This window comes from Phyllostomus hastatus, unplaced genomic scaffold (assembly GCF_019186645.2).
Source record: "Phyllostomus hastatus isolate PE091 unplaced genomic scaffold, TTU_PhHast_1.1 phas_contig_196, whole genome shotgun sequence".
NCBI lineage: Eukaryota > Metazoa > Chordata > Mammalia > Chiroptera > Phyllostomidae > Phyllostomus > Phyllostomus hastatus.
Window position 1 is genome coordinate 26229875 of NW_025333709.1, and position 22440 is coordinate 26252314.

The window sequence follows — 22440 nt, forward strand, 5'->3', positions numbered from 1 at the left end:
AACTTATTTCCCTGGCATGAACACTGTCTGTTCTGTGCCTGACCTCCTAGGCTGGATCAGTTAGCCAATGATGGGTAAGATTTCCCATGGAGGGAATCGCCTAAGACAGGCATGATCACATGGAGGCTTCTGGGAAGAGATTCGGGGCTGTGGAAATGAAGGGGTGATGGACATCAACCCCTGCCCCCTTGGCTTTGTCAAAGCCTGAGAGATGTGAGGAATCCAAGTCTCCTGGCTGCCTTTGTCTTCTCTGTTGACGCAGGCCTGCAGAAATAGCAGGGGCGGTGCAGCCCAGACCAGAGACGGCAGACCCCCTGGGTAATTAGGCCTGGGACATAGAATATGCAAGATCCTGTGAGATCTGTTTGCTGGAGGATGTTATTACATTAGAATATGAAGGCACAGACAGGAAACCAAAACTAGTCCTTTGAGCCCTGTTAGACCTTTCAAATGATAAAATTCCAAGCTCTGCCCAGAATCACAGTGGGGATTCTGTCTGCACCTTTGTAAGTCATCTACTTCTTTTGATCTTTTCTGCCAGACTGTGAATCCACAAACTAAGTCTGGATTCTCAATAAAAATCTGCTTGGGAATGGATACAGCGTGCTCTCCACTAGAGAGAGTGGCCGTTCTGTCCCTATTTCCCCACAGGACCTGGTTGTCTCTGTGTATGTTTTTCTCGTGTTTCGACGAGCATCCACAGCAGAGATGGATACTGCTGGCCGGTATCGGCCACAACAACAGCCAACCCAACAATAGCTGTCTGGTGTGAATGAATCAAAATTATATCTATTTTTTGTCAGATTGGCAAAAAATATATGTTTTGGCGAGCTGCAGAATTTTAGTAGTTAGTTTACATGTGCAGTGGGGTGCAAAAGGTTGAATGTGCTGAAACATGGCACTGCAGAAGTCAAACGCTTCTAAAACATGGAAGTGAAATAGAAACTACTCAGCAACATGTTTCAAATGTCTAGACCGCGACTGCAATAGTCAGAGGGGAAATGAAATTCTAGATTGCATCAATATACCTTCCCTGCTCAGCATATACTGATTCGGGCTCTATGCAGGGGACATCTGCTGTTCATTCCAACTCAGTCTTCTTTTCCTGAAAACGATCCTTTGACTTTCTTTGGAAAACAGCTCTTTCCTCAACTGTAGGCAGTCTTGAGGGGCTGGTCCATCAGATACAATTCCCCTTTTTGACTCAAAGGTGGGCAGATGGTCCATGGTAGGCTAATCACAATGTTCAGTCTGGACATATGAAAAGGCTGAGCATAGCCCTGGTTGGTGTGGCTCAGCAGATTGAGTGCTGGCCTGGGAACCAAAGAGTTGCCAGTTCAATTCCCAGTCAGGACACATGCCTGGGTTGCAGGCCAGGTCCCCAGCAGGGGGCACGCCAGATTGCAACCACACATTGAAGTATCTCTCCCTCTCTTTCTTCCTCCCTCTCCTCTCTCTCTGAAAATAAATGAAATCTTTAAAAAAAAAAAAGGTGAGCACAGATTAAGACTGATTCTGTGGCAACCTGAAGTACCTGCCCATTAGTCAAGTTGCCTTGGTTCATTGTTGACCTTCCTGTAAAGCTTTTCATTTGATTCTGGGAACTACCCCATTTGCTTAAAGGCCATTCAGCTTCTATAATACAGAATTTCAGTGGAGGCATTCCAGTCCTCGGCTGGAAGCCAAACCCTGTCCAAATGCCCATCCAATGCAGCTGGGCAGTGACACTGTACCTGGACCAGGCCAGTCTTCTTCTAGGCGCTGAATCCTGTTCTCTGTACCCCAGTCACTAGCTGTCTTTTCTACTCTGCATGGAGTGATGACAAGAACCACAGTTACTCTGCCCCCCTCCCCCACCCCAAGTCACCAGGCTGCCTGGAGCTTTCCCTCAGAGGCCCTACTTGTAGCTCAGATCTCCTTTGATGTGAACAGCTGCCCCAACCCAGCCCTGAGCGCAGCATGTTCTGGGATAACTACAGTTGCACAACAGCCAAACAGCTTTCCCTATCTCTAGCTGCCTCTCTTTTCCCCTCTTGCTCATGCAACTGTGACAAATCTAAGTTACAGCATCTGAGTTATAACCGATGTGATAATAAAGAATATCCACTTACCCTGATGAGGTAAAACAATGGTTATCTCCTTCAAAATTGGTTGTTTTTCCTCTTACAAAAGGGTTCACTTTTTTTTTCAAGATTTTTATTTATTTATTTTTAGAGAGGGGAGGGAGGGAGATAGAGAGAGAGAGAGAAACATCAATGTGCGGTTGCTGGGGGTTATGGCCTGCAACCCAGGCATGTACCCTGGCTGGGAATCAAACCTGCGACACTTTGGTTTGCAGCCCGTGCTCAATCCACTGAGCTATGCCAGCCAGGGCAAGGGTTCACTTTTTTAAAAAATACATAATTATTCTAAAAATAATGAAGATGAGGAAATTTTGCCTCTCATATGAAGAACCAGTCATGGTTAGAGAGCCAGCGGGTGGGTACCAGAGTCAGGGCAATGTTTGGAAATTGATCAAGTGCAGCCCAGCTCTAACACTGACAGAGGGATGCATTCATTCACTCTGCAATGAAGCTTGACCTGACCTCTCCCGGTAACTACTTCACCTCTACTGGCCCTATTTCACCTCACTGCAGTTTTCCAGCCACAGCCCCCTCCGACCCTCACGGCCTTGTCAGATGTCACTTAGATGTCAAAGCACCCTCCTTGACCATTGTTCCTCAAAGAATCACCTGCAAAAGTTTTGAATACATATAGCAGTCTTTTACCACTCCAACATTAATCTTTTGATCTTCTTATGTATATAGCAACTGAGAATAACAATAGATGTTACAGATGTACCTAACTTATATACTGAGGACAGGGCAGACATAAGGGAACATGTAAGTATCATGTATGTTACTCCAACATGGACAAGAAACTTAACACTTCAGGGAAGTCCCTTGCATGCAATAAATGTTTCCTCGATTTTTTGTTTTAATATCAGATATCCAACAATTCCCAGAACTTTATAGTCTTGTCCCTATCCTCCTGATACCCATTAACATAGTTCCCTACCAGGACCTGTCACTACCATACATGGTAAGTAATATTTTTCTTTAAGTGTCTTCGTGGGAACCGATGTAAAAATAAACACGTGTGAAAACACAGCACCAGCATTTCTGCCTGAAACAGGAAAAGATAATGACGTAACACTTCCTGAACTCAGGCTGAACTGCAGCAAGCTCCTACAGCGGCACTGCGACCTCAAAGTGGGAGACACTGAAAAGAGCATCCCTGACACTGATGGGCAAGGTCACCTTGAGAAGAGTTCCAGGGAAGGCTACGGCACGCCTGGTGGTGCACCTCTCACACAGTGAGCACTCCAGTTTCCTTGGCCACCAGCCAGAAAAAGAACTCAGAGAAGTAATCATCTTGGGCATGTGGAGTTGCTGAAAATAGTGATGAAAACATTTAGTAATGCCCAGTCACGCTTAACAGGAAAAGGAAGAAGAACAATGAAAGACGAAAGGAAACTTATGATATTGCCTTGGGAATATCCCACAGATCACTTGGTCAGATAGAAGAAATAAATGGTTTGTTCCCCGCATAGAATTAAAAATTGGCCCAGAAACAGACTGCACTAGTGATGAGGAGTTTCAACTACCAGGCATCTCCTAGGAGTCTCAGTGGGCTAAAAGCATCGTTAACCTGTCTTGGCATCACATTCATTCAGGAAACAAGATGAGGAATCGCTGCTGTGTCCTGGATTCTGATCGATGCAAAAGGGAAAAAGCTGTAATGATTCTCCCAGAAGATGTAACTGTGTGAAAGGGCCTTTGACAGCCAAAGAGGGAAAGACCAGGCTAAGCCACACATGCCTTCTGGCCTTCCAGAGGGCACATGACAAGTTATCAAGACCCGAGAAGGGCAGACGTTTGGAAGACCAGTTACAGCAACGTGCTGATCCGTTAGGAAAGGTCCTGACAGAGGGGAGAAGGGAAGCATCGTCTAAGAGGACCCCGCTGCTGCACAGAAGTCAAGGAACAAGTGGAAGATCAAAAACGACCACGGGAAAGGTTGGAAAGTGGCTCACACGTTCAGCAGCGAATAATAACAGATGCACAGACATCTGAGAAGGGAGGACAGATGTTGTTTTTTTAAAATGTTAGATTACCAAAATGTTTTCTCCCTTCCATTTGGAACGCCAGGCATCGACGGCACGGGTCTGCTGTCTGCATTAGAGGGTGTGATGTTAACAGATGATAAAATAGAAAGCAGAACGTCTCAACTCCTACTTCTTTGACTTCACCTCATTCTCTATCAAGGATCATCACCTTAAGACTGGAAAGGTTAGAACCAACATTACTAGTTGGAAGAATGTTAGGATGTTAGGGGACTATTTAAAAGAGAAAAAAGAAAAGGCAGTGCCCAGTGCTCTAAATGAATTCATATCTTATAGCATTAGATAAAAATTTTAAATCTATAAAACTGTCAGAACCTGCAGGACGGTGACACTAACTGTCGCTAATAGAAGTACCACGGCGAATAAAGGTGGCTCCTAAGGCTGAAGATGAGAAAGTAAGGCCCCTGTGTTCTAACGAGGGGAGATAATCGATCCTGCACATTTTAAATCACTGTTTATGAACATGGTGGCTACTCATGGGCTTTCAGGGTTCCCAGATTTATATAAATGCGTTCTACAGCTTCTAAAAGATTTATGTGAAAATTTTGAAAAGAATCAATTCACAAGTTGAAAGAAACCATCCCCTTTGATATTGAGAATTCAGTTACCATTGAGTAGGACTTCAATGTTTGAAAAGTGGTGCTCGTCACACACAGGATGTAGAGTCAGAGATGAAAGGGGAATTTTTCCCTTTAAAAAGTTCTTTATATCAATTAAGTGGGAACAATAATGTTATTGACCAAATCCTTCACACTTTGGATTTCAACAACGCTTTCAGGTAGGCCCCGTTCTTATACAACCGAGACACGATTCTATGATTATGTAACGACGTGGATTTACAACTACAGGACAAACCCCCCAGAGGAACTCAAACGGACACTGCCTCTGCCTGCAAGCCCTTCTGAAGCAGCTGACCCTGGGACATCCTGGGCTCTTGCTGCCCCCCCATCTCGCCCCCCAACTGGCTCTTGGCCTACTTCCCCGCCCCGGCTGGTGGGGTCAACAGGGGGCACCTGACCAGCAAGGCTAATCAGATTTCCTTCTGGGAATGTGGACTTGAGATCCAGAGACATAGGGAGGCGGACTTGGCACTGAGCAGAAACTGTCCTGGAGAGTGTGGCAGGAGGGAGTCACGGCTCCTTGAAGCCACGCGAGAGCTGAAGGTATGAAGTGGAGAATGGGGTGGGTGCCCAGAGGAACAAACAGGGCAACGACACTGGGCCGAGCCAGAGGCCCCAGGGCCTGAGTCCCAAGAGGCTCTGCCCCGCTCCAGGAGGATCTCCCGGATGGTTCCACACATAACCTCGTGAGGGCTCTGGAGCCAGACAGCCTGGGTTCCAGTAACAGGACAAGCACAGAGGTGGCAGGATTAATATACATACAGATTACATGAAAAGAATCAGAATTCAGGGAGGTTTTAAAAGGTTGAATAAGCTGGAGTTCCAATACTAAGGCCTCAGAAAAATCAACTGTGCAAATACAATACAACCCAGCAAGACATGTAGAATATAAATAGTTTTATTGCTTTCACTGCTTTCTATAGCAAGAAAGAACTTGTGAAGAATTAGAATTGTCTGAGAATGAAGCGGGCTATTGTACAAGGGGGTGTGAGTCTCAGACCTGAGAGGCATGCGGCAGGGGCTGGGTCAGCCCCGGCCGGCAGGCTGTATCAGGGGCTCGCTGCACTAGCTGGTCTCTACGTTCCCTCCAGCTCTAGAATTCCATGGTGTCCTGTTTTAAAAAGATTTTTTAAAAGAAGACAATTATGAGGTAATCAGAGAACAACACCAGAGTGCAGTGCCAACGCACCAGCGAGTTTTAATCACTTTGTGCAGTGGAAGGAAAAAAGCAGTATTGAATTAGTTGATAAAAATACGTTTAGGGTAATTAACCCCACTGAGTCCAGTAGCAATGCATTCATAGGACGCTGTAACTGAAGTATAGCTCTGAATAAGCCAGCCCTTAAAACATACCAACACAGCCACACAAGTCATCTGAGTTATTACAACTTTCATGTTCAGAGCTATTTATGCACTTTGCAACATAAAAAAAGGGACAGACAGGACTGGTTCAACACACTCATGCCATTTTATTAAAAGAAGCAGAAATACCCAAATAATATCACTTTGCTGCTGCATTATTCTCAGAATGAGTCAGTGGAGTTTGACAGGCACCTGCTGTTTATCACCATTGTTATTTTGCAAGAGGGAAAAAAATTATTCACCTTTATTTTTAAACAAAGCCTCAACCATCAAAAACACCTAAAGCCTACCAGCTAATTCTGGCTTTGACGGAGAAGTCGGGGTAGCACGCACAGCAATATAAACTGCTCACAAATGAGACAGCCTCTATTCCACAGAACCAGGCACTACCCCAGATAAGAAGAGGAGTGACACACTCATCTGCCATTGATGGCACGTAAAATATCCAACAAGTCCACTGAACAAGGCTAGAAAAGTAGGAAATCCATCAAGGTGCAGTGGAGAACTCCCCCAGCTCCCAACCTAACCCTGACAGCGGGGGCAGCCCGGGGAGGCTGCTCTGCCCTCAGCACCATGGGCAGTATTAACGAACCCACCAAGACTGCTTGGACAGGGCGGGCTCCAAGATTTCGGAGTCACCTGCACAAAAGCAAGACACGGCTGGCACCCTTCAGTGTGTCAGAATGTGGCTGAAAAAGAAGACAAACCTCCACTGAACAGAGTAAGTTAGGATGTGTGAATGGCAGCTGGTGGGCTGCAAAAACTTAAAAAGAGGCAATGCAGCACAGTGCTCGGTGACATGAAAGCAATGACACCTACATGTGTGTGAAACTGCCATTAGTTTTACCCAATTCACAGGTAGGACAAGAACAATGAGAGGAGAGATCGGACAGATATTTCAAGAACCTTCTAAAATCCTGGGTAGAAAACACTTAGTGCAGAAAGAGTGCAAAACACTGTTGCCTCCAGGTGATATGGCCACTACTGAGAACCATGAAATCGGTGTGGCAGTGTGCGGGCACCTGGGACCGTTGTTGAGCGAAGTGCAATGGGCCTGCTATGCACGGTAAGGGGGAAATGCCACGAGACTTCACAACCAGCCTGCTAAAGGCTTAGCTTCCACAATTTGAACAGCATGATCTTATCCCAAACACTACCCAGATGCACATTCCAGGAACATTTGCTTAGCACCCACTTTATAGCTTTCATTTCATTTCTCACTCTGAAGAACATTCCTGCAGTGTGGAGCACCTCGAAAACCAAAAGAACATGAAGATGACATGAAAGGCTATCCTCATTTCTGATTACGGAGCAAAAAGTCCTGTCTCTAGAATTACACAGTTCCTAGATGTCTAAAATCCACAGCAGTGCGGAACAGGTAAGACACTAACGGAGATGCTTACTAAAGTTCCAAAGACTATTTGGAGAAAAGAAGATAGAGAAAACAGAGGATGGAAATCCTGATTTTAGGATAAATGCAATAGTCTTTCTTTAAAAAAAAACAAAAAAAAACCCCACAAAAGAAATGTGCACAAACACACATATTTTGGCACGTGTGAATCTTCACACTCGTTTCTAAGGTGCCAACATTCTGGGCTCAGGGCCCAAAACTTGAGGCATTTTGAACTCCGCCTTCCCTTTAACACTCCGCATCTTACTCATCAACAAATCTGTTAGACAGATATGTATTCAAGCTATATCCTGAATCTGACACTTCTTATCTCTGCCACTGATTCTTAGTAGTCTAAGCCACTATCATCTCCCCTTGTTTCAACCCCAATGCCCAGGATGAAATCACAGTCTCTGGCTGTGGGACCCAGGAATCCTCAGGAGATTGCAATGTGCAGCTAGGCTTTGTCTACTCTCTACCCAACAGGCATGTGATTCACTTGTGTGTATTACTACCATTTTGCCAAAGGAAGACAGGAGTCTCAAAGGGGTTATGTGACCCACCCGAGGCCACACCGCTGGGAAGAGCCAGAAGTCAGATATCACACCAGGCCTATTGAGAGCCCCAAGTACCTCATTTCATTTTCTCTCAAGTCAGTTATTTAGGACACGACCTTAAGAAGTTGAGAAGAGTGGAGACAGCCCTGAGTGAGTCATAGTCTCAGGTTCTGTTGTCTCACAGAACAAAAGCACTTGACTTCTCTTAAGTGGTTACCGTGTCAAACAGATGGGCACCTCACGGACTAAAAGCACAAGAAGTATAACCAGTAAAGACGGTGATTCTAGTTTGCACCAAAGGAATTTTAAGGAAAAAAAAAAGGGCAATTCTAGCTGAAAGCACAGAAGGATGTCTGACACTAAGAAACCATCCATTCGGACTGAAGACTCTGGTATTCAGACTTAGGTAAAATTAACGCACATAGCACAGTTCACCAGCCAGAAGGAAAGAGTCCACAGGGAAAGTCACTTAAGATCAAGGGACCTTCAACTTGGCACCTAGGGAAATTAAGAGCTTTTTTTCTTCTTTGCTAATTGTAATTACTTGGAAGTCAACAAAAGGCCAACATGTGTTGTGTGTTACTGACTCTTTCACTGAACTTCAAATGAAAAGATAAGAATAAGTGGCCATGGGTAGGGGGTAAGTTGGGCTGAGTCAGAACTTTCCCTCCCGTCCTCTGTCAGATTTTAGCTTTTTAAAAAGATTTCTATCTGTAGAGTGCAAGTCACGTTATCACCTAAAATAGCAAAAATCTAAATGCAGAAACAGTAGGGATAGAAGAGAACTCTCAAATTTAGAAAGAAAGACAATGGTTGAACACAATGCACTCCATCTAAGGCACGGTGGAGCTTCCTTTCTAATCCTCACTGCATCCTGAAGCCAGACGCCCAGCACCCATCCATGCAGCCCTGGAGAACCACACTGGTTAAGAGTCTCAAAAATGACTTCCTCTCAAATCCCTGGCTGGGTAGCTCAGTTGGTTAAGGCATTGTTCTGATATGCCAAGGTTATGAGTTTGATCCCTAGTCAGGGCACATACAAGAATCAACCAATGAAGGCATAAATAAGTAAAACAATAAATCAATTACTCTCTTTCTAAAAAAAACAATAAACAAACAATTTTTTAAAAGTGACTACATCTCAGTAGCTAGGGAAGGCATGTAAATTGGGACTGTGGTAAATTTTCCATTTCTACACATTTAAAGACTATTTAATATCATGATGGAATAAATCAGTAATTGTAAACTAGAGAAGATAAACCTCTTGAAAATAAAGTTGTTACAGACTTTTTTGGAAGTTGCTAAAATCTTTCTTCCAGATGCAAATGACTCCACATGTGGGCTTCAAGTACAGGGTGAATAAGAGATTAATTACTACAACAGACTAAATGAGCAAGTTAGCAGAAAACTAGTGATGACACTGTGAAAACGCTCATATTATTCATGCTCCCAGAGTAGACACAGTACCAGCTAAAAACAAGCTAAATGTGCTTACTCTTTTTTTTATGGTATTGAATTGAATGTTTGATTCAGAATTTTCAAGAATGTCTTCAAAATCTAATAATCAAGTATTTGCACATGAATTTTACAATTTCTGAGAAGGGAAACTAAGAAAAATATGAGCATAACAAGACTCATCAAAGTAACTGGGCAACAGACAAAAGTTCTACCAAAAATATCCATGTGTTCTTGGTTCTTTGGCTGGCAGCCTACAAGGCTTTATATGCAATCCATTCCTTCTCTCTGCAAGCAAGTAAAAGCAAGGGTCTGCACCGGTGTTTTTTAACACTGCTGTTCATCAGAGTTACCTGGGAGATAAAATGCCAGTGCTTGGCCCATTGGCCCAGTGACCATGTGCCTGACAGATTACACTGGTCTGGGATGGGTCAGGTCTGGGTACTGCCTGAAGCTCCTTATCTGATTTACTGTGACCCCAGGGTGGAGCACCACTGAGGGATAAACATGGCTACAAAATAACCCACATTACACCAGCCTCCCACTGCCCTGTCCTCATGGAACACACTTTGCATCAAAGATGGCTGACAGTCTTTTTCCTCATATCATTTCTCTGTGAAAACAAAGTTATAAAAGTTGAGTAAATCCACCTGAGGGCATTTATTACAACTATCCTGCCACTGACGGTGTACTGAACCCAACCTAAGCTTAAGGTTATAGAGCAGCACATCAAATCTGGGGAAAAATATAGCTCTGGCTGGTCTATAGTTTGGTGGATTGAACAAGGGCCTGTAAACCAAAGAATCACCAGTTTGATTCCCGGTCAGGGCACGTGCCTGGGTTGAGGGCCAGGTCCCCAGCTGGGGGCAGGTAAAAGGCAACTATACATTGGTGTTTATCTCCCTCTCTTTCCTATCTTTCTAAAAATAAAATAAATAAAACCCCCAAATCTGGGTAAAATATATAGAGAGAGATTGGTTTCGTTGTTTTGGTCAGAGGTAGAACATGAGTTTGAAAAGAAAAAATACAGACTGAGAGAACTGGGAGGAGACTGACTGGAAGGGGTCAGCCAGGCACAGCCATTAGGATAACAATGCAGCAGCAGAGCAGGAGACCTAGAAACAATGGCCTCCGACAACAGGCACACTCAGACCCAGAGATCTCCAACACGGGGAAACGCGTTTGTCCAGATGAGATGGCCAAGACTCACAGTGGGGAAAGCACAGCAGATGACATTCAGAACCCTTGGCTGCCCTGGGGTGACATCAGAACTACTCACAAGTGCAGAGCTTGTGCATCTGAGCTAGGGCCAGGGACCAGGGTCTCCTCTCCCAGAGCAAGGCAGAGCTCAGAGTCCTGGGCTCTAGGAGTTGCTGTGACAGGCACTCAGGGTCAAAGAGATGCTGACAGGGTGATTCATGACACATTCTTACAGAGCTAAACCAGAGCCCCTTAAATGTCTCTGACTTCTCAGGTTTTCAGGACTGGGGCAGGGCTAAAGCTCCATGGGGTGAGAGCAGGACTGTAACAGGGTGCAGCCAAGAGGGGGGCCCCAAATAGGGATTTGGAATGGGGTCCAGAGCTCAAGGTGTCCAGGAAATATTAGGATGTCCTCACCTCTTCCCCCACAGGATGTGAGTTGGGGGAAGGGACACATGGAGCAGAAACATGCAGAGCTGCAGCTAACCTCTGGCATAGTCATTTAACACATCTATAACCTTTAACTGGTTTCACAGATAAGCTAAACAGCTGTGGCCATCATCCAGCTTTGAGCCAGGGAGAAGGGAGTGACTTCCACCTAAGAAGTAACTGGGAGGCAACTCCCCCTAGCTACAGCGCCTACGTGAAAGCTTGGAGATGACTGGCTCCATGTCATGGGATCACACCTGCCCAGACTCACTATGGCGGCCCAGTAAAGCTGGAAAGATATGAGAGCGCTGGCAAGTGTAGCCGATTGTGGGAGGAGTCAGCAATGGGGCTGCAGAGGAGGACTGGCGCAAGGATTTAAACCCAGACAGGGCAGCCATTAAAGGGAGAACCACATGGCTTTGGCAGAGTGGGGACCCCCTCATAGCTTTGCTAAGGAGAACCACGCAGCTCTGGCCAGGGTGGAGACCCCCACAGCTTTGCAGAAGAGAACCACACGGCTTGATCCTGTTTGACGACACAGCTGATGGTGTTGGGAGCCTGAATCTACTTCTTTTCCTGTGATACGGTACCCCAAATTAGGGCAGGGGGAGAAGGAAGGACTGTGTGCATATGTGGGTATCCTAAAGGACTTTGATATTTTAATGAAGACATTAGGTCACTACTTTAAGTCTGTATAACTTTAAATAAACATTCCTTTCCTTTTCATAAATCTCTGGCATTGAGAGATGCCTCTCCTCTGGCGGTGGACAAGTGAACCTGGTGGGGGGGTCCTTTCAGTAATAGTATATAGTACCCCCCTGGCCTGTGTTCTGTAACAGGAGGGGAAGAGATGGGCTGCAGACTCTAGAACGAGAGATCTTTTACACCAAGTTGGCTTCACTCTGGGACCAGAGTTAGCCACAGAGACCTGAGCCAATTACAGAAGCTCAACTATTCTGGATGGGGGTCAGAACAATCCATCTCTCTGATTAAGCCCTGGATACCAGTACCTGTTTGCTTTACTCATGAAAGCAAATCGTGTATGCTAAGTAGGTCTGGCAAACGAAGTGTTGCTCTGGAGCCTACGCTGGCTTTGGTCTTCTCTGTAACAGTCTCTGCTTAGACTGTCCCATGACTACTCCGATCTCACTAAGCGCAGCCCCAGATGGTCCAAGATCAGTCCTCTTCAGAGGTGGCTCACACGAAATAATGAACAGAGGCTCAGATTAAAACACACTTTCATTTGCCTGGTTAGCTGTGTAAATGACCCAAGAAGCCAAGTTCTACAGTCCCTTTAGATGAACACAGCAATGGCAACATTGTATATCAAAGCATGCTACTCAAAGTTACTATCTACATATACACATTTCACGCTAACATGTAATGAAAATGAACAGGAAGGTAAAGCAGATGATTCTTGCTTAGCAAATGTATTTAAAATGGGATTTCTTGTTGTTGTTATTAAATGTGGAGGAAACAACAGGCTTCAAAAGACAACATGATATACTTACATAAACTTCTAAAATGCCCCACAGGCCGTGTCAAAGCACCACATCTAAGCAGTAACGCAGTGTGTGAGGTGTGACGAGGACAATGGTGACGGCCTTCTGTCGTAAGGTAGGAAGTCAGAAGCTTAAATTTCTGTTTCAGTGAGCATATCCACAGATGCGTTTTTAATGAGACATGATGGGAATTACACGATTTTAGATTCTGAGAACTCTAGTAGACCCCAACATGGATGCAGCCGCGTGTGGCACCTGAGCACGTGAAGTGGGACTAGTCCAAGTCGAGATGCAATGCAGATATGAAACACAGCACACTCGGAAAAATCAGCAGAAAGAGCACATGCAAACCATCTCACATTAATTTTTATATAAATGACACGATGAAGAAGCGTTTTGGATAGATCCAGTTAATATTACTAAAATTAACTTGATCGGCTTGTTTCATGTTTTTAAATGTGGCTATCAGAATATTCAAAGCTACACACATGTCTAGCATTTGTGGCTGACATCTTATTTCCCTTAGTGCTGATCCGAGATGTGTGTGCCAGTTCGATCTAAGCAGATTCCACGGATCTGTTAGTTCTTTCCTGGCTGGTCTGAGTTCTGACTTCTGGCCCTAGCAGAAAGCATAAAACACAGCAGTATTTTGGCTAATGTGTAGAGGCTACTACGTGATACCTTACACGTAGTGAGTTGGAACCACAGTCCACAATATTTCAGCAGGGAAAAAATGAGCCAATCTTGCTAAATTAATATTATAACCAACATATACCTGGTCAAGTCTGATGAACTGAAAACCTTGTTTAAACACATTCTGCCTTATGGTATGATGTCATTTTTAAATCTATGGTGATGAACATTAACCGACAAACTATTTAAAATGAAGGAATTCAGACTGAATCAACAGCTTCCACCTTACAGGCACTAACAGTCACGAACAAGAACACATACTTTTAGAGAAGATCACATTCACAGCACCTTCATAAAACACAGGTCATCTAGGAACAAATCATAAAGTGCCCAGGATTAATTTTTAAGAACCTTCTCCCCAGCACATGAAAGACTTACCAAGAAATAGATAGAAAAACTAAGCTTAAGTGACTCAATATACGAAAGACGTCAATTCTCTCAGTGCAAATGTATAAACTTAATGCAATCCCAATAAATAGCCCAATACATTTTTTAATTTGACTTACACTGGTTCAAGTGAAAACAGTAAACAGAACTAGAGCTGAAAAAAATGCGGGGAAGAGCAGTTAGAGTAGGACCACTATGAGGACACAGTTTATTATCTGCAACAAAGGAATTTGATACTAGGGTCCAAGAGACAGACCAAAACTGGGATATGGGGGAAGGAGGGGCAGAAAAAGAGGGAAAAAGAGAGACTAACTCCAGAAATGACGAATTATGTCTGTAAATTTTGTATATAAAAGAAGTGCCCAAGTCAGTATTGAAAGAATGATTGTTAAATATATGGTTATCATGTCAAGTGGATAATAATTTGAGAAAAAAATAAAAGAAGATTCCTATCTCACATATAACAAAAAAATAAACCCCACAGAAATTACAGATTAACTGTTTAATTACTGAACCTGAAAGTAAAAGAAGAAAAACATAAGTAATGAATAATCATTACCTTGAAATGAGAAATATGACAAAGGAAAACTTTAAGAAAAAAGATTATACTTTATAAAAATTAATTCACATACATGAGAAAACACTATAAAAAGATACACTATAGAGAAAAATTATTGTCTTCAACATGTGAACTCTTAAAATTCAATACAAAAAAACTTCATAAAGGATCTTGAATAAACAAGTCAGAAAAAAAATCACTAAACTACTGAATTGTATTCAACCTAATAAGCAAAGCAATGTGAACTTAAACATTCCATTGTTGTTTACATTGTATATTCACAAGGATAAAAAAGACTATCCTGTACTAGAGAAGGGGTAGGGAAATAGGCACTGGTAATTATCTTTCTAGTAACTTTGAAATAGAAATCAACAGTCATTAAAAAGATATACTTTTGACCCAGCAATCCCTCAAGGCTTTTTACAAAGAAATAATCAGAAAAGTACACACAGCAGTTTAAAGTTGCTTCTTCAAGAGTGGTTTGCTTAAAAATAAAAATTGAAATGACTTATATGCCTACATTAGAGGATTTCTTAGTAAACTATTACATCAAATACATGAGCATAAAAACACTAAGCTGCCATCAAATTAATGATCTGTGCATTTAACAAAGAGTTATTGAGGTCCTTCCAAAAGCTGGACACTGCTCTAGGCACTGAGACCAAACTCCATTCCCACCTGTGACGGTGGTCAGAAGATACACAGTTCTGGTTACAAGGTAAATAAGTTCTGGGAATGTACTGATGTACAGCATGGTGACTACAGTTAACAATAGAGTATTGTATATTTGAAAGTTGCCGAGAGAGTAGATCGTAAAAGTGCTCATCACAAGGAAAAATATTTTGAAACTATGTAAAGTAGTGGATAGTAACTAAACTTACTGTGCTAGTCATTTTGCAATACTTACATATAGGATATCATTATTATGTTGCACATCTGAAACTACATTATTATTATATATCAATTATATCTCAATGAAACTAGAAAAACTAATGTTAAAATCCCATCCTTATTATGGAGGACACACAAATCTATGTGATAGGGAAACACATCCATGAAATAGTAAGAGGGAAAAATATTAAAAATAATGTAAAAAATGATCTCATTTTTTAAACAAATAATATATTTCTCCTCTCCTGGAAAACAGTTAGAAGCATATTTATTAAAATGCCATCATTGATCATGTTTGGGTGGCAGACTTGGGGGTGATTTTTGCTGTCTTGACACTTTTTTGTAGTGTTTCTCCAGTGAGCTGGTATTCCTTCTACAATCAAGAGGACAAAGTTAGGTTCTCCCATTAAACACACTGAGTTATCCATGCATTTGACAAACACTGAAGGTGACTATGTGTGGGGAAAGCTGTAAGAGCAGAGCACCAGGCCACAGAAAAACCCTCCCTTTGCAGTGCTCAGGTTCCTACAGGAGGATATCAAGCAGTGATCATATGGTGTCTCTAGGTCATCTCCTCTCCAGATTCAAAGGATTCATTCGTTGAACCAATATCTGAGTGCCCACTGTGTGCTAGGCAGTGTCCTCCAGGAGAGCAACAGATCGCTACAGAAAACAAAAACCCCTGCCCTTGGGGAACTTGCTATGCAGAGGATAAGAGCACTGAAAAATGTGAGCGCCACTGAGGAGTGAAGAATGAAACTGTTGCCTGAATGATAATAATGAAACTATGTGAATAGAAACTCACAGAGCCAACATTTCAGTCATTCCAAAAGTAGATTTACACACACTTTCCTTTCGCTTTCAGGTAGGCGCATGATTCAAGTCTCGGCTTTTGAAACGAGATCTGAACAAATGAATGATGTACTACAGATTAGAAAACCTAAAATAACGGAGTTCTCTCACATTTAATATCTTGAGAATTACACAAAGCAAAATGACATGTGTTGGGGATTCTCAAATATCGATTACATGGAGCATCATGACACACACACACCTTTTCTCCCTCACAGCGCCAGGTCTGTTGTAAATCTGTAACCCAACTCCATGGGACCTTCTTCACCCACCACACCTTTCTGTCCTACGACCCAATGAGCTGGCATGCAGCAGGTGCATAATCCATGATTGTTAAAGAAACAAAGAATCTTAGTCATTTTTTACCTAAGTAAATGAAACAGCCTCCTAAAATTTTCTGTTTAGCAATTCTTGCAGAAATTACTTTAATGCCACTTTTTTATCTTTTAGGTAAATGAAACATAATATTCTACATAATTAAAAACATTGAAAAGTTGCCATTTATACAGACCAGATTAGAGAATGATCCCTAAAAGAACTCCTGCATTTATTACTTAGCCCATGTTTTACATAATCAAATGAGTGCCTGTTATAATAACTTAGCATTATAATATTCATCCGAAGAAAACAAATATTGAACAGGTCTGTGTTTGGGGTGTATTTCCTTAGTTTTGAACAGTTTGATGCTTATTACTTTGTAAATTATGAGCTCCTGAACACTTCTTGGATTCCAGCCAAAGCCTCTGGCAGTCTGAGTGTCTGACAGCAGCTGTGCCTGTGAGCTGCCCACCAGTAACCATCCTTCCCTTTGCCTTTTGTAATAAAACACCGAGTAGTGTGTCCAGCGAGAAAACTCCACTTTCCCGCTTTCCTTACATACTGGAGCCGATGAGAAACAAGCCCTCACTCAGTCTTTGTGCAGTACTGTGTGTGTGGTCTCTCACTCTCCCATTTTTTCACGCCTGGAACCCCAGCCCTCAGACTGCAGGAAGTTACGAACTCAGGATGGTGAAGCGGAAAGCCATCAGGAGGCCGTGTCTTTCCCAACTTCATGTGGTGGGCACACCTGGCCCGGACTGCTTACGTCCACGCTAGTTGTAGAGGAGTGAGAACAACCACTTTGTGTAAACCACTACGGTTTCAGTCCCTGTTTCAAGCATTCCCAGTGCTGTGTTCAGAGACCGATTTGATTTAGCTGGGGTGGAAGTGAAGAGATCTCAAATTCTTAGCCCTCTGCTTTACCTGGTCTTGCTTCCTGGCCAATTTATCTGTCAGGGTTTCAACTATCATCTCTGAACTCAAGATTTCTGTTTGATTTTTTTCCCTCCATATCAAACCTCCAAATCTCTAAGTAGCTTCAAATATGTCCATTTGGATGTCCCCCAAGTACTTTAAAATTTGAATTTATTTCTTTTATTGTTTTGACCCTCCTCAATTTCCTTATCTTTAAATAGATTTTCTCAATCAATCAGGTTTAAGACTGTAGGGTTCCTAAAACAAAAAAAAAGAAAAAAATCTACCAAACAGGATCTTCCTGACCTAGCCCTGGAAATTGAAGTTCTAATGAGATACCTGGGAGCTTGCTTGAGAATCTCCTTTCTAATGAGATACCTGGGAGCTTGCTTGAGAATCTCCTGTTATTTTAATTCATTTGTCTCCTGCCCTTATATTCACTGTATCTTGGTGTCCCATGATGTGGCCTTTGTGACCTCATGTCCCACCACTCTCCCTCTCACAGTTCCTTTAACATTCCTGACTCTGTGTTGCCTGGAGGCCTTTGCTGAGTCTGTTCCTCTTGGCTGGAACACCCTTCCCCCAGGTCTCCTCCAGGTTAACTCCTTCCCCTCCTCCAGCTTACCAATGAGGGCTAGCCTAATCAGCCTACATAAAGCTGCAACCCATCCACCAAGCTGAAGCATCTTACCTGCTCTTTGTATTTCCCACGGCCCTTACCACATAGGTTCTATACTGTATTGTGTTTCCTTTGCCTCTCTCCTAAGCACCTCCAGGGCCAGGCTTTTTGCACTCTACTTACTGGAGCTGCCCTGGTAAGGGTTCAGTAGATAATTGTTGAATGAGCTAAAGATTTTCTCAGAAATATCTCTGATGTTCTCCCTTCCCATTCTCACTGTTCCATTCCAATGCTAATCCTGGACTTCATCATTTTTGGATTTTTTTAAAACAATAGAATCTACTTATACTGTCATTCTCTCCAAACCATCTAACATACTTCCAGACTTAATCTTTCTAAAAACACTTCTTTTGGGGGTGGGGGGTCACTTCCCTGTAATGATTTGGCTCCTAACTGGCCCAAATAGAGATATTATACACTGGCATCATGCTTGAATGAGAAAGTGGATCAGACAAGCTCTAAGATCCTCTTCAAAGAGTCGATGCTATATCCAAATGACTCATTTTGGCATCCAAACTGCTCTGTAATCCAGCAGTGCCTCACCTATCCAAATGTACATCCTGCTCCTTCCAAGTTTCCCCCTGCTCTTGGCCAGCTCCCCTAAGAACTCTAAAAAACGCCATACTCCCTTTCACTATTTTTTCAATGGGTTATTCTATCTTAAACATCATCCTGACCATTAAAAAAGATGGCAATGTCCTTTAGAACCTTGCTACTCAAACCGTGATCTGTAGGCCAGCATTAGTATCACCTGTGAGCTTGTCAGAAATGCAGCAACTCCAGCCTCACAGCATACCCACTGATCTAACCAGATCTCCAGTGATTCCTGTGCACCTTAAAGTTTGAGAAGCACTGCGTGAACACTCATCTCAAGGCACTCCTCAGTGAAGTGTGCTCTCAGCAGGCCTCACGCTCTTATGCCCTGACTTTCTGCAGGACCTGTCACCCACAGCAAGCACAATATTCAATGAATAACATCCCCTTGTGGACTGTTTATTCCTTATTTCAGGTAAGTCTTTTCTCCCCAATTTGGTTGTAAAATAAGTTGCACCGGACAGTCATGCATCTGGCCAATCTGGATGCAGAGAACAGAAACCCGTTTGAGTTACTTCAAGGAAAAAGGAGCCAGTCCTAGTGTTATTTGGGAACTAAGACTAGAAAACTCAGGGAGGGTGCGAGGGAGGCTCCAGGGGCTGGCCACCCTCTTGACACCTGTGTCTCTCTGCCCCACTCTCTCCATCCAGGGCTTTCTCTCTCCTGTCTTTCTGTTTACTCACAGTTTCTGCTTCCTCATCTGCAGCATTTGCATACCTATTATAGCTGGCCACTCTCTTCTGTCCCAGCCTGTACACCTCTGTCCTTTTCTGCTTCAGTTTTCACTCTAAGTCTCTAAACTTAACTCATCTCATATGAGAGATAATCACCACAAAGAATGTTTTTGAGACAAACCACAAGGTTACAAGTGTCTGAACCACCTACGGATCGTCTACCTTGGGCCGGAAGCCCACCCTGCTCCAATCATCTCAGGCCAAGGGGTTTCGGCAGGGAACAAGGCTCTTTAGTCAGTGGGAGCCATCAGGAGACTGTTCCTCAGGAAACAAAAGTGTGGGCAGAGCAGGCAATGAGCCACATCGCCAGCCCACAGAGTCATTATTTATGTTGTCCTCACCACAGACTGGAGCAAAAGGCTGAGCACATAATAAACAGAAACCAACCAATATGGCAGGGAAAGATCATTCACCAAGTGCCACTGTGCCCCTGACACTGTGCTGGATGCACAGAAGGCACAGAGATTAAGTAAGAAGTGGTCCTTGTTTTCCCAGAGCTCTTCATCCAAATGGGTCACTGCACTAGCTACTTGACCTTGGGCAGGTACCTAAACCACCTGGGCCACAGTTTCCTCAACTGTCAGATAAGATCACCTTCACCAGCCTCCAGGAGTGTTGTAAGGTCCTATAAGGTAATCTTTATGAAAATGCTGTGCAGAATACATACGTGAATTAAAAACAATACTGTAGCCCTTCACTAGTAATAAAATCCACAGGTTTGGCATTGTTTTCTGCTCTTTTCTCTCAGCCTTATTTCCCACAATATATGATTCATCAGTTGTTACTATTTGTAAGAACAATCCCAACTGTCACCACTATATTTTTCATTACCTGTATGGCTCACTCAAACGGTGATTAGGAAAATTCACTCATTTCACTCAGAAGTATATGAAAAAAGAATGAATATATTTTTACTTTGTACATTTTTATCACACTATCATCCATTCCACTGTGCATCTAAAACTAAAATGCCCTGTATGTGTTTTCACTACATTACAAATAATACGTACTAAATTCCTATGCAGGGCACAGGTCAATTTTGACTCTTGTGTGGCCTTCTCCCCAGAGCAGTTTCAATTAGTATTTCCAAAGCATGTAGATATTAGAGCACAGAGCCCCCCTCTTTTAACAGGGGGAGTGTGAGGAGAAAAAATAATACAATGGCTAGTCTCAAACCCCTGAATCCTATTCTCCTAACTTAATTAATTAATTAATTTATTTATTTATTTCCCTGAAACCACTTTACCCCCTGCCCCACATTAAAGGGTGGGGTGTGGGTGAGGGTGGGAATCGGTGATGATGGCAATATAGACCAGTTCTCAAAAACATATTATTCCACCCTTTGCCAGATCCAAGTATGGGTTTATGGGAGAGAAAAACAAAAGAAAACAAAACTTGAGATAAGTATAATCTTGGCTTTGCCATGAGGAAAACCAAGGAATATTTACGGAGTAACTGCCACATGCTAGGCAGGATGCTGAGGGCTCCTTAGACAAGATGGAGAGTGTCTTGGCCTCCAAAACTCACGTGCCCTTGGGCATCTGTTGCTCCTGGCTGACAAGTGTATTCATTCAACAGCTGGCCCTGGGTGGAGCAAAGAAAAGAGCTTCCACCTTGCTAAAAAGTCAGCTCAGCTAGCCACAATGCGGGTTTCAGCAAAAAGGAAAAACAAAAACGAAACCTCTTAAGGAGCTGGGTGAGACTCCGCTGCAGGAGGCAGAATTGCAGAGACCATAACGTACAGTACTCGCTGAGCACCCAACCTCAATTAAGGTCCCTCGCGCTCTGGGAAGCAAGGGGCTGTAGATCAAAGGATCCTGCAGCCTGGGAAAACAAACCTGCTTCTCGGGGAGTCGTGATGTGTGGGGTGCAAAAGGTGGGCGGCGGGCTGGGAATCTGTTCACTAGGGTGGGGACGCCGAATGGGGACGCGGAGGTTCGTGCGCTAGTGGGAGGGAGGTGGGTTGGGCAAAAATGCTGGTTGACAGCGACCCAACGATCGCGCTGCGGTGTGAAGCAACCTTTGGGTCTCTGGAGCTGGGAAGGGGTCTGCGAGTGCACTGGAGGTGCCGCAGAAAGAAAGGTCCGCTAGGGGCGACAGCCTGGGGCAAGAGGTCGGACAGACCTCTCTCCCCCCGCCCCCCCACCCCCCGCAGGAGAGCGCGCGCACTCACGCACACACACCAGACCCCGGGCTGGCCCAGAGCCGCTCCCCCTGCGCTTTGTACTCAATTCCCCGCTGCGGTGGCCACTCACCTTCCGCACGGGAGCGGATCTCCGACACGGTCCTCCGCATGGTGGACATCGCGGCGAAGGCTGCAGGTGGATCTTCAGTCCAGACTCTGCACCTGTCACTACTCCGCGCAGGCGGGAGACCTGGCTGCGCCGCACCGAGCGCTTAGCTGCGGCGCGAACCCGGCCGCCCACCCAGGGCAGCAAGGCCGCGGGGCGCAGCCCCCGCAGGCGGGCGACAGGAGGAAGAGCCAACGAAGGTGGCAGCGTCCGCAGAGCTGGGCGAGCTCTCCCCGCAGACTCGGAGGGGGCGGCTCGGCGAGGGGCGGAGCTGGGGCTCCGGCGCCAGGGAGGGGTCGCCGGGGCGCGTGTTCATTCGCTTCCGCGCCGGCGCCGGCTAGCAGCGCTGGAAAGGGGCTGGGAGGCAGCCGGGTGCACCTCCTTCGCCCCGCCCCCATTCGGACCATACCATCCCTGCGGGGGGACGGTTTTCAGCTTTCAGCCTCCTTCTCGCCCGGTTGTCGCTCTGTCCCGGGCTTCAGCTCATCCCGTCCTTCCTTAACGGCGTTCTGACTCTCTCAATCCTTGACCAGAGGAGAATGGGTGCCCTGGTTCCAGCATCCTTGAATAGCCCCTCCCGTACCCTCTGGCTTTTAAAAACAATAAAATCGGCTGTACTCTGCAGAGTAGGGTTGGGTCTGAGTGGGCATGCGAGGGGCGAAAAGGGCTGGAATGCCAAGCGTAAGTTCTAGCCCCTATAGTGGAAAGGGACCGCGAGTTCCCCACCCAGAGTGCAATTCTGGGTTCCTTGCACCGTCAGCAGCCCTGTCGGCCAGAGTCCTACTTGCTCTCTGGCCTGGCCCACAAGCAACAGGCTCCGAGGCCAAGTGCCCGGCCGCGGGTCTCC

The 22440-nt window shown here is 44.5% G+C and overlaps 1 protein-coding gene across 3 annotated transcripts in view; it reads right to left on the reverse strand.

The window, feature by feature from the left end:
* ATP8A1 (ATPase phospholipid transporting 8A1) overlaps window positions 1-21927 on the reverse strand; it is a 216519-nt gene extending 194592 nt beyond the window's left edge. For 2 of the 3 annotated variants that reach the window (XM_045834000.1, XM_045833999.1), the window contains exon 1: window positions 21558-21927. In XM_045834000.1, the coding sequence (XP_045689956.1) occupies window positions 21558-21606 (49 nt within the window). In that variant the 5' untranslated portion in view covers window positions 21607-21927. The remainder of the gene's footprint in view (window positions 1-21557) is intronic. The other variant, XM_045834001.1, reaches the window with a different exon arrangement.
* Window positions 21928-22440: the final 513 nt, after the last annotated feature.